Below are 13,837 nucleotides of genomic sequence, written 5' to 3'. Positions count from 1 at the left end.
CAACAAGGATGTCCTGGGTAAGGCCACTGGGCAGGGAGGGTGAAGGGCCTCCACCTTGGGCTGGGGGATGGGCAGAAGACCCCAAGCAGCAAAGGAAGGAAGGGGTGGTTCTGCAAAACAAGCAGCTCATCTTGTCTCTAAACAAGCCCCCAGTCATCCTGCTGATGGGTGGCTGCAGGAAAGAGGAAACCAAAGAGGAGAGAGAATGGGTTTCAGAATCAATCAGCTGCCCCAGCACACCCAGTGCACCCCAGGGGCTCTGTGTGCACCATCTGAGCCGACGATCTGAGCAGCAAAGTGCTCACAACCAGAGCTGATGGCCAGCACGAATGTGGCTGAGCATGTCGGACATGAATGAGGGTAACCTCATTAAACCCTCACAATAACCTGGCATGACAATTACTGTATTATACCCACCCCACCTAGTGAAGGGGCAGAACCAGGATTCTCTCTCTCTTAATATCCATGCCAACTTCCAGCTCAAGGTCACACAGCATGGGATAGGGATGGGGATGGGGATGGGAAGTAAAAACTATGGGTACAAATCTCGAGCCACAGACCCACGGACAAAGCTCCAAGGGGCACTGCAGCATAATGAAGTGCACAGTGACTATAGAACCAGACCATCTGGGTTAGAAACCCAGCTCCAAGCTTCCTAAGTAGTGGTTGACCTTGGGGCAGCTGCTTCACCTACTTATGCCTCAATTCCCTCATCTGTAAAATGAACATAATAACAGACACCCCACCCCTACCCCCACTACCTGGGCTATTGGAAAATTAAATAACAGTGTATATAAAACAAGGAGAACAGAGCCTGGTATATAATGAACACTTACAACATTTCAAAACACTCTAAAAGTACTAGCCACAAACACAAACTCAATCAATAAAAGTGAATTAATAGGAGGAAATGCCAAAACGAACAATGCCACAATTATCCAAAGTATACACACGTCAGGGACAAAAAAACCCTAATACAGACTCCAAAGAACCACCAAACGACCTGAAGCATCATAATACACAAGCTACATGCTCCAAACACCACCACCAATACAGTGAGCACAGAGAAACACACACTGAGTCACCAACTACAACGCCTCACCCTGTGTCTGCAACCCACCCAGACCCTGACACACTCATTCGCACAAGGGCAGGAAGGGAGAAGAGGGGACCCCAGCACCCCCACACTGCCCAAGGAGACCTTCATTCTAATTCCACTTGTCTCCAATCAAGGACAGTGGGGATGGGTAAAAAAGTCTGGACTGCCGGAGTTCACTCAGGCACAAATAAAAAGATGTGAGGGAGGCTGCCAGACACATCTGGAACCAGGGCCTCGGCTGCAGACAGGCCATGGTGAGGCGGCTGCAGAGAAAAGGGAGAAGACTTTGCTTGTTGTAGGTGACAGGAATCGGCCTGTGTCTGGGGCCTGTAGGGCTTTACAGGAAGGGCTGGGCCCTGAATGCAGACACATGCATGAGAGCAGGAGATCCCAACCCTATGTAAGGAGCTTTAGGAAAAAAAACTGCTCTGCAGCCAAGGGCCGGGGCTTTCCTGGGTCTGCAGACCCTACTTTTAGTATTGTTCAGAGGTAAGATACTGGAAGCCCCCATGATCACTACCAACATCAACCTTGCACGTTGTTAAGTGCAGGTTTTACAGCCAGACCACCCAGGTTCGCAGCCTGAGTCTGTGGCCTTGGACAAGGCACGTAATGTTTCAGAGCCTGTGTTCCTTTCTATAAATTATAGACAATAATGACCTCCCCGTCATGAGGTTGTTGTAAGAATTATCAGGTGAATTCATAGCAAGGGCTTAATCGTGCCTAGTAAGTGCTCGTTACATGTTAGCCATTGTTATTGCTGTTATTGATGCTGTGGCTACTATTACCATCGTTATGGTGTCAGCAAATTCATTATTGCATTGGTGAGTCCGTCCATGACAGAGTGGAGCAGCAGATAGGTAGGTTTGATGGCAAAAAAAAAAAAAAAAAAAAAAAAGAAGAAGACACAAGCAGAGTGAAGACAGAGGGAGCTGAGTCGACTCATAGGTCTGGAGAAGGCCAGCAGGGGAAGGCACCAGGCAGACTTTAAGAATTACGGTGGGCCTCCAGCCCCGGAGTCTTACTCCTCATTCAGGCACTGCCCACCTCCCCCGTCCACTCCCTGCAAGGTGAGCTCCACGGGGGCAGGGCTTGCCGAGGTCACTGCTGTGGTGCCAGTGGGGACTGAAGTCTCCAGCAGAGTGAAGGCATCATGACTATTTGATGAATAAAAGCAAGAAAGCAGAAGGAGGAACTGAGAGCGGCCTGACAGCCCTCAAACCAGCCCCAGGCTCCTTCCAGAAGATCTGGGCCCACCACAACCACTGCCCCGGCTCTTCGTTGGAACATCTGTTGTTTTACTCACCCAGCATCCATTCTGTTCTGGTCACAGCCCCCAATTCTTCCCCTGAGGAACCTCCTCTACACTCGGAGCCCACTGACCCCACTCCACTCCCAGGCACCACAGGCGAGCATGTCACTCAGGCCAGGCCAAGCAAAGCTGGGCCGATGCCAGCCCTCAAGGCCTCATGCTAGAATCAATGTGAAGAGAGGCTGTCTTTGAGCTGTGGCTGCTGAGCTGTCAGTGCCAGCCTGAAACACTGAGGGCACCTCTGCCACCCTGTGAGGCATCCACTCCCCTCTTCCCTACCCCTCAAGAATGAAGCCAATACAGAGGAAAGCAGAGCCTAGAGACAGACCAAGTCCTTCAAACATCAGAGGGGGGTCCTGGATCCAGCTATGCCTGAAGCCCGCACACTCCTGAACATTTCACTTATATGAGCCACGCAGTCTTTTTGTGTTGATGCACGCCTACCTGAGTTCTTACTTTTGTTACTTGCAGTAAATACAGTGCTGATACAGGCACACTCTGAAAAGGGCAAGAAAATGACAGAATGGGCCCAAGCCTAATGAGTGCCAGGGTCTCCCTGTCCATCTCCATCAGTACGTGAAGGGGTTGTGCTAGAAAGCAGAGACAGATCTGTTTATTGTCACATGCCAACAGCAATTAATAGGTACTGCTGGCTGGAACACCGGTGAGAAGAACACTGGTGCCCCAGGGAGCACTGAGGTAGAATGTCCTGATTGATTAGCGATGTCTGCCACAGATGCAGGAGAGGGAGTAAGTGATAAGATCACCACAGCTGTGTCATTCCTGGTCCCCTGAGCCCCTTCTCAGACACTCTGCAATGTCATCCTCTCCTTCAGCCCATGAAAAGGGCTGAAGGGACCAAGGCTTGAGGCTTGGAGAAGTTAAATTTCGGAAATGACAACACCCCTCTTCAGAACCAACCCCAGGTCCATCACTCCCGTGTCCTTTCATTGGGCCCAAACCCAGCTGTGTCTCGGGCCGGAGACCCTGCAAATCTGGAAATGCTGCTTTTGACAGCTAAGAGCCCAAGTGTTCAATTTCCTCCCAGGGCCCCCACAGAGGCTTTGATTGTTTTTCCAGGAAGAAACAAACAGTTGTGCACACACAGAAGTGGTGGGTAGGGAACACATGGCTGTGGATTTGGGCTGTGAAGGAGGAGAAGGGGCCAGCTGTCAGCTGACAACTTGGGGAGAGGGTCCACGCCCCCAGAGAGGACTCAAGGGCTGTCAGAAGTGGTGGTTGCCGTCCTCAGTACCTGGGGGGTGGCACTGGCTCCAGGGAGACCCTCTGCTCTGAGCCCCTCACTTCACACCCTGAATGACTGGGACTCAGCACAAGGAAGGAGTGAGCTATGGGACATCTCCTGCAGTGGGGAGGGGAGCATGAGATCCCAGTCTCACTTTTGCAAGGGACTCCCCACCCTATCCACACAGCTGCAGGGAGAGGAGGCTCAACTGTAACTCAGACCACACTACTTCCCTGTAAAAACTCTGAATAAAATTCCCACAGGCGCTGGCCCCCATGACATCCCCTCCATCGCTCCTCTGCTCCGGCCACCATTGTCTCCCTGCTCCCACCCCAAGGACCCTGCCCTTCCCCAGATCATCCCATCTCACCACCTCACAGAGGCCCACCCTGACCAGGGTTCCCAGATAAATCATAGGGCACCCAGTTGAGTTCTCATTTCAGTATTTCAGATGAGTAACTAACTTTTAAGTATGTCACAAATACTGCATGAGACCTACGAAAAATTGATTTGTCATTCACCTGAAATCCACACTTACTCAGCAGCCCTGGATGTTTTAACTTGCTAAATCCAGCCACCAGTCCCCAACCTCCCAATGTCAACCTTGAGTAAAGTCACTCATTCTCACACCTGCATTTATCATCTTCACAGCCCACGTCACCATCTGAAATGACGCCTCTGTTAACTCCCTCACCCTCTGTTTCTCTACACTGTGAGCCTCATAGCAGCAGGGAGCAAGATCTGTCTTATTCAGAGCAGCATCCTCAGGGCCTAGTACCGTGCCTGGCACAATAGGTGCATAGTACGTATTCAGGAGGCTTTATCACGTAAGATGGTGAAAAAACACAAATCCTGGAGTCAAACTACACGGACTCAAATCCTGGCTCCACTTCCTGGCTGTGTAAGGTTGCACAATGACTTAACCTCTTTGGGCCTCAGTTTCCTCACCTGTAAAGTGGGTATAATAACAGTACCCACTGTTTAAAGTGGTTAGGGAGTTTTCATGAATTCATGTACACAAAGCACTAAGAACAGGGCCCCGTACCAAGAGAACGTTCATTCAGGTCTAGTCTGTGATCACGTCAGTAGCAGTGGTTGAGTCGAGGGTGAGGGGGTGAGGGATTCTCCCACTGTCCACAGAGGGGGTGGCGCCCACCAGTGGGCTGGTGTGTCAGCCAGGACCCTTGCTGGGTCTAGTGCTGCCCTCCCTCTCCTGGAGCCTATCCACAGAGCTCTGTGCCCAACTACAACCTCAATACCGGATGCCGCCTCAGCAGGGCGTGAACAAGCCTGGATATGAGGCTGGCCTGGAGACACTGCCCTGGGGTTGTGGTGGACACTGTGGTGGGCCACGTGGGCCCCATCAGGACAGAGGCACCCATGGGCCTGAGGCTTTACACACACTCCTGGGACAGCCCATGTCCAGGGACTGGGCACCGCGGGGTGCAAAGGCCCACCGCATTGCTGCAATTCCAGGAGACCTGAAGCAGAGTTCCTCCCGGTGGGGAGTGCGCAACCTCCTTTTCAGCTGCTTCCAACCACCTGTGCGCAAATCTCCAGCTTCCAGAAGCCCAGCCCACAGCAGCGGCTGCTTAGGAAAAGTAGTCAGCGTGCTCCTCCATGAGGGCAGGGGGAAGCGGGGGTGACATTTCCAATTAAAATGATGGTTCTGACTTAAAAACACTGAATCACACCGGAGAAAGCTGACTCCTTTTCCAATTGTTCCAGTTATCTCAGCTTGGTGTGATATGACTCAAACACCATCCAACAGGGTTTATCTTCCCTTTGATCTAACCGGGCAGGCCTCAGGCTCAGAACCCCAGGTGGGGGAGTTTCTAGACAGAATGCGGTCACTCAGTTTGGTTTCTATTGCATTCCTCTTTAAGGTTACCTTCTATTTTTAGCAATCATTTTCCATTTCCAATGATGATGCAAATTTCCCTTTTTAAATGTCTATTTAAGGTGGGGTTTTTTTTCAAGTAAATCTATTTCTTAAATGATAAAACAAATAATAATATGAAGCGTACCCTGATATAGCAGAAATTACAAACAGTGTACTAGTATGAATCAATGAAGTCTGGCTTTGCCATTAGGAGGGTTCAGATCCCACTTCTTCCACCTATATAGGCATGACCTTGGATTTAACCTTTCTCTCAGGTTGCTTGCCTGTTGAGTAAGCTGTCTGTCCCCTGCTATTCTTGATGCCAGGACAGAGCCGTGGACATGACAAAGTCCCTACCCTCGTGTTGCGGATATTCCAGGGGGAACAGACAAGGAACAAAAAGCAGCAAAATATCCAATGTATCAGAGGGTGATAAGGACCACTGACAAGAATAAGTGTGTGCCGAAACCGGTTTGGCTCAGTGGATAGAGCGTCAGCCTGCGGACTGAAGGGTCCCGGGTTCGATTCCGGTCAGGGGCATGTGCCTGGGTTGCGGGCATATCCCCGGTGGGAGATGTGCGGGAGGCAGCTGATCGATGTTTCTCTCTCATCGATGTTTCTAACTCTCTATCTCTCTCCCTTCCTCTCTGTAAAAAATCAATAAAATATATTTTTTAAAAAAAAGAATAAGTGTGTGTGGGGGCGGGGGGACTGGAAGGAGCATGACAATTCTGAACTGAGTGGGCATGAAAGAGCTCACAGAGAAGGGGGCATTTCCGTGAAGATTTCAAGGCAGGAAGGGACAAAGTCGCAGGGACGCCTGAGGGAACCGGCCCAGGCGGAGGGAACAACACACTCAACAGGCACGGGCTCCCTGTGTTCCAGAAGAGCGAGGAAGCCAGTGTGACTGCAGTGGCGAGAGTGAGGTCCCAGGAACTGGCAGGGCCTGGCAGAGTCTAATAAATCACCAAGTGCCCCAGGCAACGCTGGGAGATGCCAGAGTGCTGGGTCCCATGAGCAAATACGTACATAGTGCAAATAAGCAAACATACGCTGAGCACTGGTTAATATGCAGGTGCTGCTACTTTCATTAATTCTCTCAACCACCCTACAAGGTGGGTTTCACTACCTCCGCCTTACAGATGAGGAAACTGAGGCACGGCCAGGTGAGGTCATTCTCCCAGCATCACAGAGCTGGGAAGCAGCAGAGCCAGGAGTCAAGGTCAGGCACCGACCTCTAAAAAAACTCGATCTCGAGGGACCAGGCAGGATGTGTGATGGGTTCTCAAGGTTCAGGGAAGGTCCTGGCCCACAATGACCACACAGACTTGAACGTCACCATCGGTGCACCAGGATTCTGATGGGAAGCACTGTCCCCGTCAATGCCCAATCTGATGGGGCTACATGAGGAGGGTCTGGGCAGTGCAGAAGAAGAAGGTACGGAGAAGAGGTTGCCTCCCGGGCCGTAAACACCCCACCCTCTCCTCCATCTGTCTGTCCCCTGCATCTCTGAACAAGTTAGGAATCCTGTAGAGAGAGTAGGGAGAGCTCAAGTGGACACTCAGGATCCAGAGACCCTCAGTGATAAATAGTGAAACTTGCTCACCACACCTCTGAGGCTCCAGCACCAAAGTCAGGGGACCTGGGTGGCCTGGGGTTATTGGCAAACAGATAATGCATCTTGAGGACCTCTTCCCCCACGTTGGCTAAAGTATGGACTATTCCACCCTTAGATGTCATCACTTCATGGCCAGCCCCAAGAATGCCACCTCCTCCTGAAAGCCTTCCCTGGTGCCCCACCTGGAATAACGCCCCCGGCTGACACTCATGCAGCATCAGCTCAGTGCCTGCCTGGATCTCAGTGCGTCACTCACATTAACTCATTCATCCACTCCTACTCACCCCTTCTCACCATCTCCCATCTACCACCCTGTCCAGGCACCATCATCTCAGACGGCATAGTGACCTCTTCCTGTTCTCCCTGCACCTCCACAGCCCACTCCCCCTCGCAGCAGCCACAGGGCCCTCTACACCCAAAGCAGATCACGTCTTTGCTCTGCTCAGCACCCTCCACTAGTGCCCATCTCCCCTGTGCCCTACCTTGTTCTCGTATTTATTCTGTTTCAAACACTAAGGAATGGTGATTACATGAATAGAAAGATATCCAACATTTTTTTTGTTAATCCTCAACCGAAGTTATTTTTTCCATTAATTTTTTTTTTTTTTTTAGAGAGAGTGGAAGGGAGGGAGGGAGGTGAAGGGGAAGGGAGGGAAAGAAGGAAGGGGAAAGAGAGAGAGAAACATTGATGTTCAAGAGATGCATTGATTGGTTGCCTCCTACACATGCCCCGACCAGAGCCAGGGATTGAACCTGCAACCCAGGTATATGCCCTTAACCGGAAATGAACTGGAGACCCGTTAGAGCTCTAACCAACACTCTAACCACTGGGCAACACCAGCCAGGGCAATCGCATCCAACATTTATTGAGCATTCACTGTGTGCCAGGAGCTGTGCTGAACATTAGCTCCCTCGCTGCTCAATAACATCATGGGGAGCTCTAGTTTTTTACCCATTTTACAAGTGAGAACATTGAGGTACAAACAGGTTAAAACAGTCGCTGAGCGTAGCACAGCTGACAAGCAGCTCGGCAGCCTGGCTGGGAGCACTGCCCTCCCAACAACATGAGCCCGTGGCTTCCCCTGAGCTATAACTCCGAGGGCAGAGCTACACCAGGCTGTGTCATCCGAGACTCTGACCACCAAGCCGTGATCCTTTAGACCAGCGGTCGCCAACCTTTCGGACCTCACGGACCACCTGTGGTCTGCAGACCACCGGTTGGCGACCACTGCTTTAGAGAAGGGAGTTAGTGATGATGACAACAATGACTCCGTAAGCGCCAATGTGGACCCAGAGCTTATTCTACACCAGGGTTTCTCACTCTCGGCACTGCTCACATTTGAGGTGGAATAATGCTGCCGTGGGGGCTGTCCTGTGCATTGGAGGATGTTTGGTGGCATGCCTGGCCTCCACCCACTAGAAGCCAGTAGCCACCTGTCCCCCACCCCCCCGCAACCCCAAAGCTGTAACAGTAAGAAGTGTCTCTAGACATAGCCAAACATCCCCAGAGGCAAAATCACCCATGACGGAGAACCACTGCTCTATGCCACACACTTCACTGCTTTATCTCTTTGAGTCTTTCCATTAACCCAAGGATATAGGTCTGATGATCCCTACTTCTCAATCAGGGGAGAAGCCCACTTCCCAAAACCTGTAGGCTCCGACAGGGCTGGGGCATTGTACTCACGAATCTTAAGAAAACGTTCCCAAGTTCGTGCTGAGACTGAGGCTCCGGATGCAAACAATACTCCAAGGCAGCCAAGAAATCCTTATGAACGTCCAGGATATCTTCGATGTTCGAGAACAGGATCTGTCGGGAAAAGCGAGGCCCAAGGACACTGTCAATCAAGGCACAGAGGGCGGGCAAAATCAAGCATGAAATAAATGCATAACCTCCAGAGCAAGCGAGGGTGCGGTGACGTGGACACCCGCACACTGAGTGAGCCAGATGACACTAATAAAAACAATGACCATGATAAAAAAGATTGCCAACATTAACTCAACAGGATTAATGCCTAATCCTGTGCTAAGAACTTTATATGCATTTATGGCAGCTAATCCTCACTCAGACTCCATGAGGTAGAAACCATCATTATCCCCAATTTGTAGATGAAGAACAGAGGCTCAGAGAAAATAATTAAGATTGCCAAGGTCACACACACACACACCCGGTAAGCAGCAGAACTGAGCTGCACCATCAGCATGCGGAGAATTTATTAGACATTCATCTCAGTCTTCAGCATGGCCACAACCGGTATGGCCAACCATATGACTGGTTTTTAAAACAATCAAGGTACTTCAATGCACCATTAAAATGATGTAGCAGAATAAAATACAACAGGGAAGCATGTTCGACATATGCTCTTTCAACTCTCACAACCAATATGGGAGTGCCTATGTCCCCTAATGAATCTATAAAGCTTGAAATGCACATACACTCTCACCCAGCATTTCTACATTTCAGAATTTGACCTTCCAATCGGTCATTTCCAATTAGCAACAATTTTGCCTCCCAAGTGGCATTTGCCAATGCCTGGAGACATTTTCGTTTGTCACAAATTGTGGGGGAAGATGCTACTGGCATCTCATAGGTGATGCTGCTAACCATCCTATCATACATAGGACAGGCCCCCCTCCCCCCAGCCCGCAGCAAACAATCGTCCAGCCCAAAGTGTTAACTGTGCCAAGGATGAGAACTGGGTGAATGGCCACGAACATATACTGCAGCCTTATTTGCAGTAGCGAAAGACTGGGGAAAGGCCAAATGTTCATTAATGAGGACTCATCAAATAGTTAAATCAACTGGACTAGTCACCATTAACTACATTCCACATACTAAAATACTATGTGGCCTCTAAAAAGAATCTGCAGATCTGGATTTATGGATATGGGCCATGGAATGATCCTTGATATATATTGTTGAGTGGGGGGAATCAGGGTGCCAAACAGAATTCCAGTATTGGCCCATTTGTGTAAAATAACACACAAAAAGGTCACTCCTCTCCATGCTGGCAGGAGCAGGGACTGCCTGGACAAGGACGCGTGCTGGTAACTTAAGGGCCTCTGGGAAGGAGACTCAGGGGAGACTTTCATTTACTTTAGGTTATTTTAAACTGCATAAATGGCTTTTTCTGTTTCTTTTTTTAAAAAAACAAAAGCATTTTTAATTAAATGTATTGGTATGATATTGGTTAATAAAATTATATAGGTTTCAGGTAAACAGTTCTATGATACAGCATTTGTATATTGCATTGTATGGCCACCACCCAAAGTCAAATCTTCTTCAACAGTTGCATTTTCAATTTAATTTTAAAGAAGGCACTCACATAATTCAAAAATCAAAAACACAGTAATATAAATTCAGTGAGGAGTCCCTTTCCCACCATCTCCCCACTTTCCACCCACCGCGGCTCGAGGTAACCAGTGTTACTACTGGTTTACGGTTGGTTCCTTCTTGGGTTTCTTATTCATTTGTTCATTCAGCAAGTACTGACTGAGCACCTACTATGTGCCAGGCACTGTTAGAGGCCTGGGGATACAGCAGGGAACAGACAAGTGTCTACCGCCATGGAGGTGACATTCTAGTGAAAAGGGACAGACAACAAACAAATAACTACAGTTTTCTAGATGTAATAAGAGACAAATAAAACAGGAAGAAAGTGCCAGGACAGGGCAGAAGAAGTTAGCACATTTAAATACAGAAGCCAGGGACAGCCACTCTGAGAAGGTGGCATTTAAGTCAAGACCTGAAAGAATGAAGATCAGCCCTGTGGATCCCATGGACCCGAGAATGCACCAGAGAGTCTGCAGAGGGAGACGGCCTGAGGGTGAGGAGGGAAGGCTGAGGTGCTGCAAGTCTGAGAGCACGAGGGCCTCATCCTGGGGGACGGCCTCATCCTGAAGGACGGCCTCATCCTGGGGGACACTCATCCCAAGAAGTGGCTGGAACAGGGGTGGGCAAACTTTTTGACTCGAGGGCCACAATGGGTTCTTAAACTGGACCGGAGGGCCAGAACAAAAGCATGGATGGAGTGTTTGTGTGAACTAATATAAATTCAAAGTAAACATCATTACATAAAAGGGTACGGTCTTTTTTTTTTTTTACTTTTATTTATTTCAAACGGGCCGGATTCGGCCCGCGGGCCGTAGTTTGCCCACGGCTGGGCTGGAAGAATCACCTGCATCGTGTGGTTTGTTTTGTTCCTCTCATCTGTCAAGATCACATGGTTGAATCTCTCTGCTTATGTCAAAGACTCATATGATAGATCCTACTGTTACCCTTGCTTCAAGGAATGGCTGTAAAACTTCAAAATAAATATCTGTCTCCCTGAGTTTACACCCAAAAGAACTGAGAGCCTGTGTCCACCAAAAGATGTAACACGAATGGTCATAATAGCCAAATCTGGAAATAACTCAAATATCCACCACAGGAGAATGGATGAGTAAACTGTGGTACATTCATTCCATGCTACTACACAGCAATAAAAAGAGTGGGTCAACAACATGGATAAATCTCACAGACATAACAGTGAGCAAAAGGCCCCAGACATAATGAAAGAGCTCATTTTTATATAAAATTCAAGGACGGGCAAAATCAATTAATGCTAACCAATCAGCAGTTATCCTTGGGGAGGGGGCATTATTGGGATGGGACACAGAGGAGCCCGCATTTAGAATGGCAACCTTTACTATATATGAGTTATACCTCATAATAAGATCACTATTTTAAAGAATAGTTTTTACTGATGTTAAGAGAGAGAGGAAGAGAGAGGGAGAGAGATTGAAACATCAATGATGAGAGAGAATCATTGATCAGCTGCCTCCTGCACGCCTCCAACTGGGGATCGAGCCCACAACCTGGGCATGTGCCCTGACAGAGAACTGAATCAGCAACCTCCTGGTACACAGGACAATGTCCAACCGAGTCACACCAGCCAGGGCAAGAGGTAATTTAAAAAAAAAAACACCCTGTAATGAATTGCAATCTGAAATTATAATAACTTTTAAGTTGTAACAGATTGTAATAAAGAGATGTAATAAACAGTATGTGTTCAGTAAATACTTGCTGAATGAATGAGTGAATGAATGAATGAATGAAAAGTTCTGATCCCCGTGCTACCAGGGACCAGCCATGCAGTGACCCAGAACAGGTCTCTTTCCATCTCTAAGCCTCAGCTTTCTTACCCAAAACACTGAGCTCAGAATTGTCAACGTGCAGGTCACTGTCCAGATTAATCAAGACATGTGGGCAGGCGGGTGGGGCGGTGTGGGGAGTCCTGCTTGACCAAGTCCTTTGTGTGCTATACAGGCTCGCACTTCTGACCCCCTCCTGCCCTGTCTCCCCTTCTCCCCGGGGACCAGGACCCTGGAGCCCCAAGGACTGAAGGCAGCTTCCCAGAGAGTGAGGTCACACGAGAAAGCCAGGCCCGGGGAGCACTGGGCCTCCACCGTGCACACAGAGGGCCTATTGACGTCCTCCCGAAACTCCCCAGAGCCACTGCCAAAACGAAGCCCGGACCCAATTATTCATCTCCCTGCCTGCACATTCAATGCCCAGTGCAGGTCGGGGGCTGGAGGTGTCAGGCTCCCGGGGGCGCCTGGGAAGGGATTTTCCGCTGGCTGGAAGCCAGGGGGCTTGGCACAAGGAAGCTAGAAGACAAGATGGTCATGTTAAGCAAGGAGAAAGTCCCGAGTTGGGGAGTGGAAGCCTGAGGCTGAGTCCTCCTGACCCACCAGGCACAGTTTGCTCACAGAACTGAGAGGCCCTGGGGGCTGCAGGGAGCCTGCTACAGGAAGACAAAAGCAGCTGCTAGCAGGCATCCCAGACCCCCGAGCACCCTCTAAGCATCCCTCAGGGAGGAAGCAAGGCACCCAGCAGCAGGGACAGTCTGCAAAGGGACCGGCTCAGGTGTCCACACCTTGACATTGTCCTCCGTGAGGCCCTTCTCCGCTGAGTCCACCACGTTCTGCCGGATGCGATGCAGAAATGCCTGGAGGAGAGAAGCAGGAAGATATGAGTGTCCACGCCTTGATCTCCCAGGGGTGGCCCAAAAGAAAGGTCTCAAGTTCAAATACCAAGTAGGACCCAGGAAGTACCACAATCCAGGGACATGGGCAGCGAATCAGGAAAAACTACTCTTCCATTCAGTCAACAAATGTTTATTGAGCATCTACTACATCAGGCCCCATGCAGAAAACACCCCGAGCCCTGCCCTGCTTTACCACCATGGGCCGCTCTCAGACTATTATTCACTTTCTCTTTTTTTCTTTTTCTAAAAGTTTAATTTCTAAATAATAACACATTCACATGGCTCAGAAATACAAAAAAATATCTCTCCTACACTGCAGGCCCCATCCATCTAGTCCCTCCCCAGCCCCCAGAGGGACCACCACTACCAGATTCTAGTACATCCTTCCAGAAGATCTTTATGTAAAAAATGCACACACATGCTGGTCAAAGAGTACGAACGTCCAGTTATAAGATGAACAAGTTCTAGGGATCTAATGTATACCCAGTGATTACAGTTAATGCTGTATTCTATAGTTGAAAGTTGCACTTTGGTGATAATCACTTTGCAGTATATACCTGTATTAACCCAACACATTGTACACAGTTACACGATGTTATATGTCAAATACATCTCAATAAAACTGGAAAAATGAACACACATGTGGGTATA

At 49.2% G+C, this 13,837-nt stretch overlaps 1 protein-coding gene across 1 annotated transcript in view; it reads right to left on the bottom strand.

Annotated features, from left to right (window-relative positions):
• PREX1 (phosphatidylinositol-3,4,5-trisphosphate dependent Rac exchange factor 1) overlaps nucleotides 1-13,837 on the bottom strand; it is a gene marked incomplete at its 5' end in the record, with an annotated part of 175,399 nt that overhangs the window by 87,813 nt on the left and 73,749 nt on the right. The window contains 2 exons of the mRNA XM_081096665.1: nucleotides 8,845-8,967; nucleotides 13,076-13,147. Coding sequence (XP_080952791.1) covers nucleotides 8,845-8,967; nucleotides 13,076-13,147 — 195 coding nt within the window. The remainder of the gene's footprint in view (nucleotides 1-8,844; nucleotides 8,968-13,075; nucleotides 13,148-13,837) is intronic.

Source organism: Myotis nattereri (assembly GCF_964212035.1).
Source record: "Myotis nattereri genome assembly, chromosome: 8".
In the NCBI taxonomy this organism is placed as follows: domain Eukaryota; kingdom Metazoa; phylum Chordata; class Mammalia; order Chiroptera; family Vespertilionidae; genus Myotis; species Myotis nattereri.
This window is presented reverse-complemented; position numbering and strand designations above follow the sequence as displayed.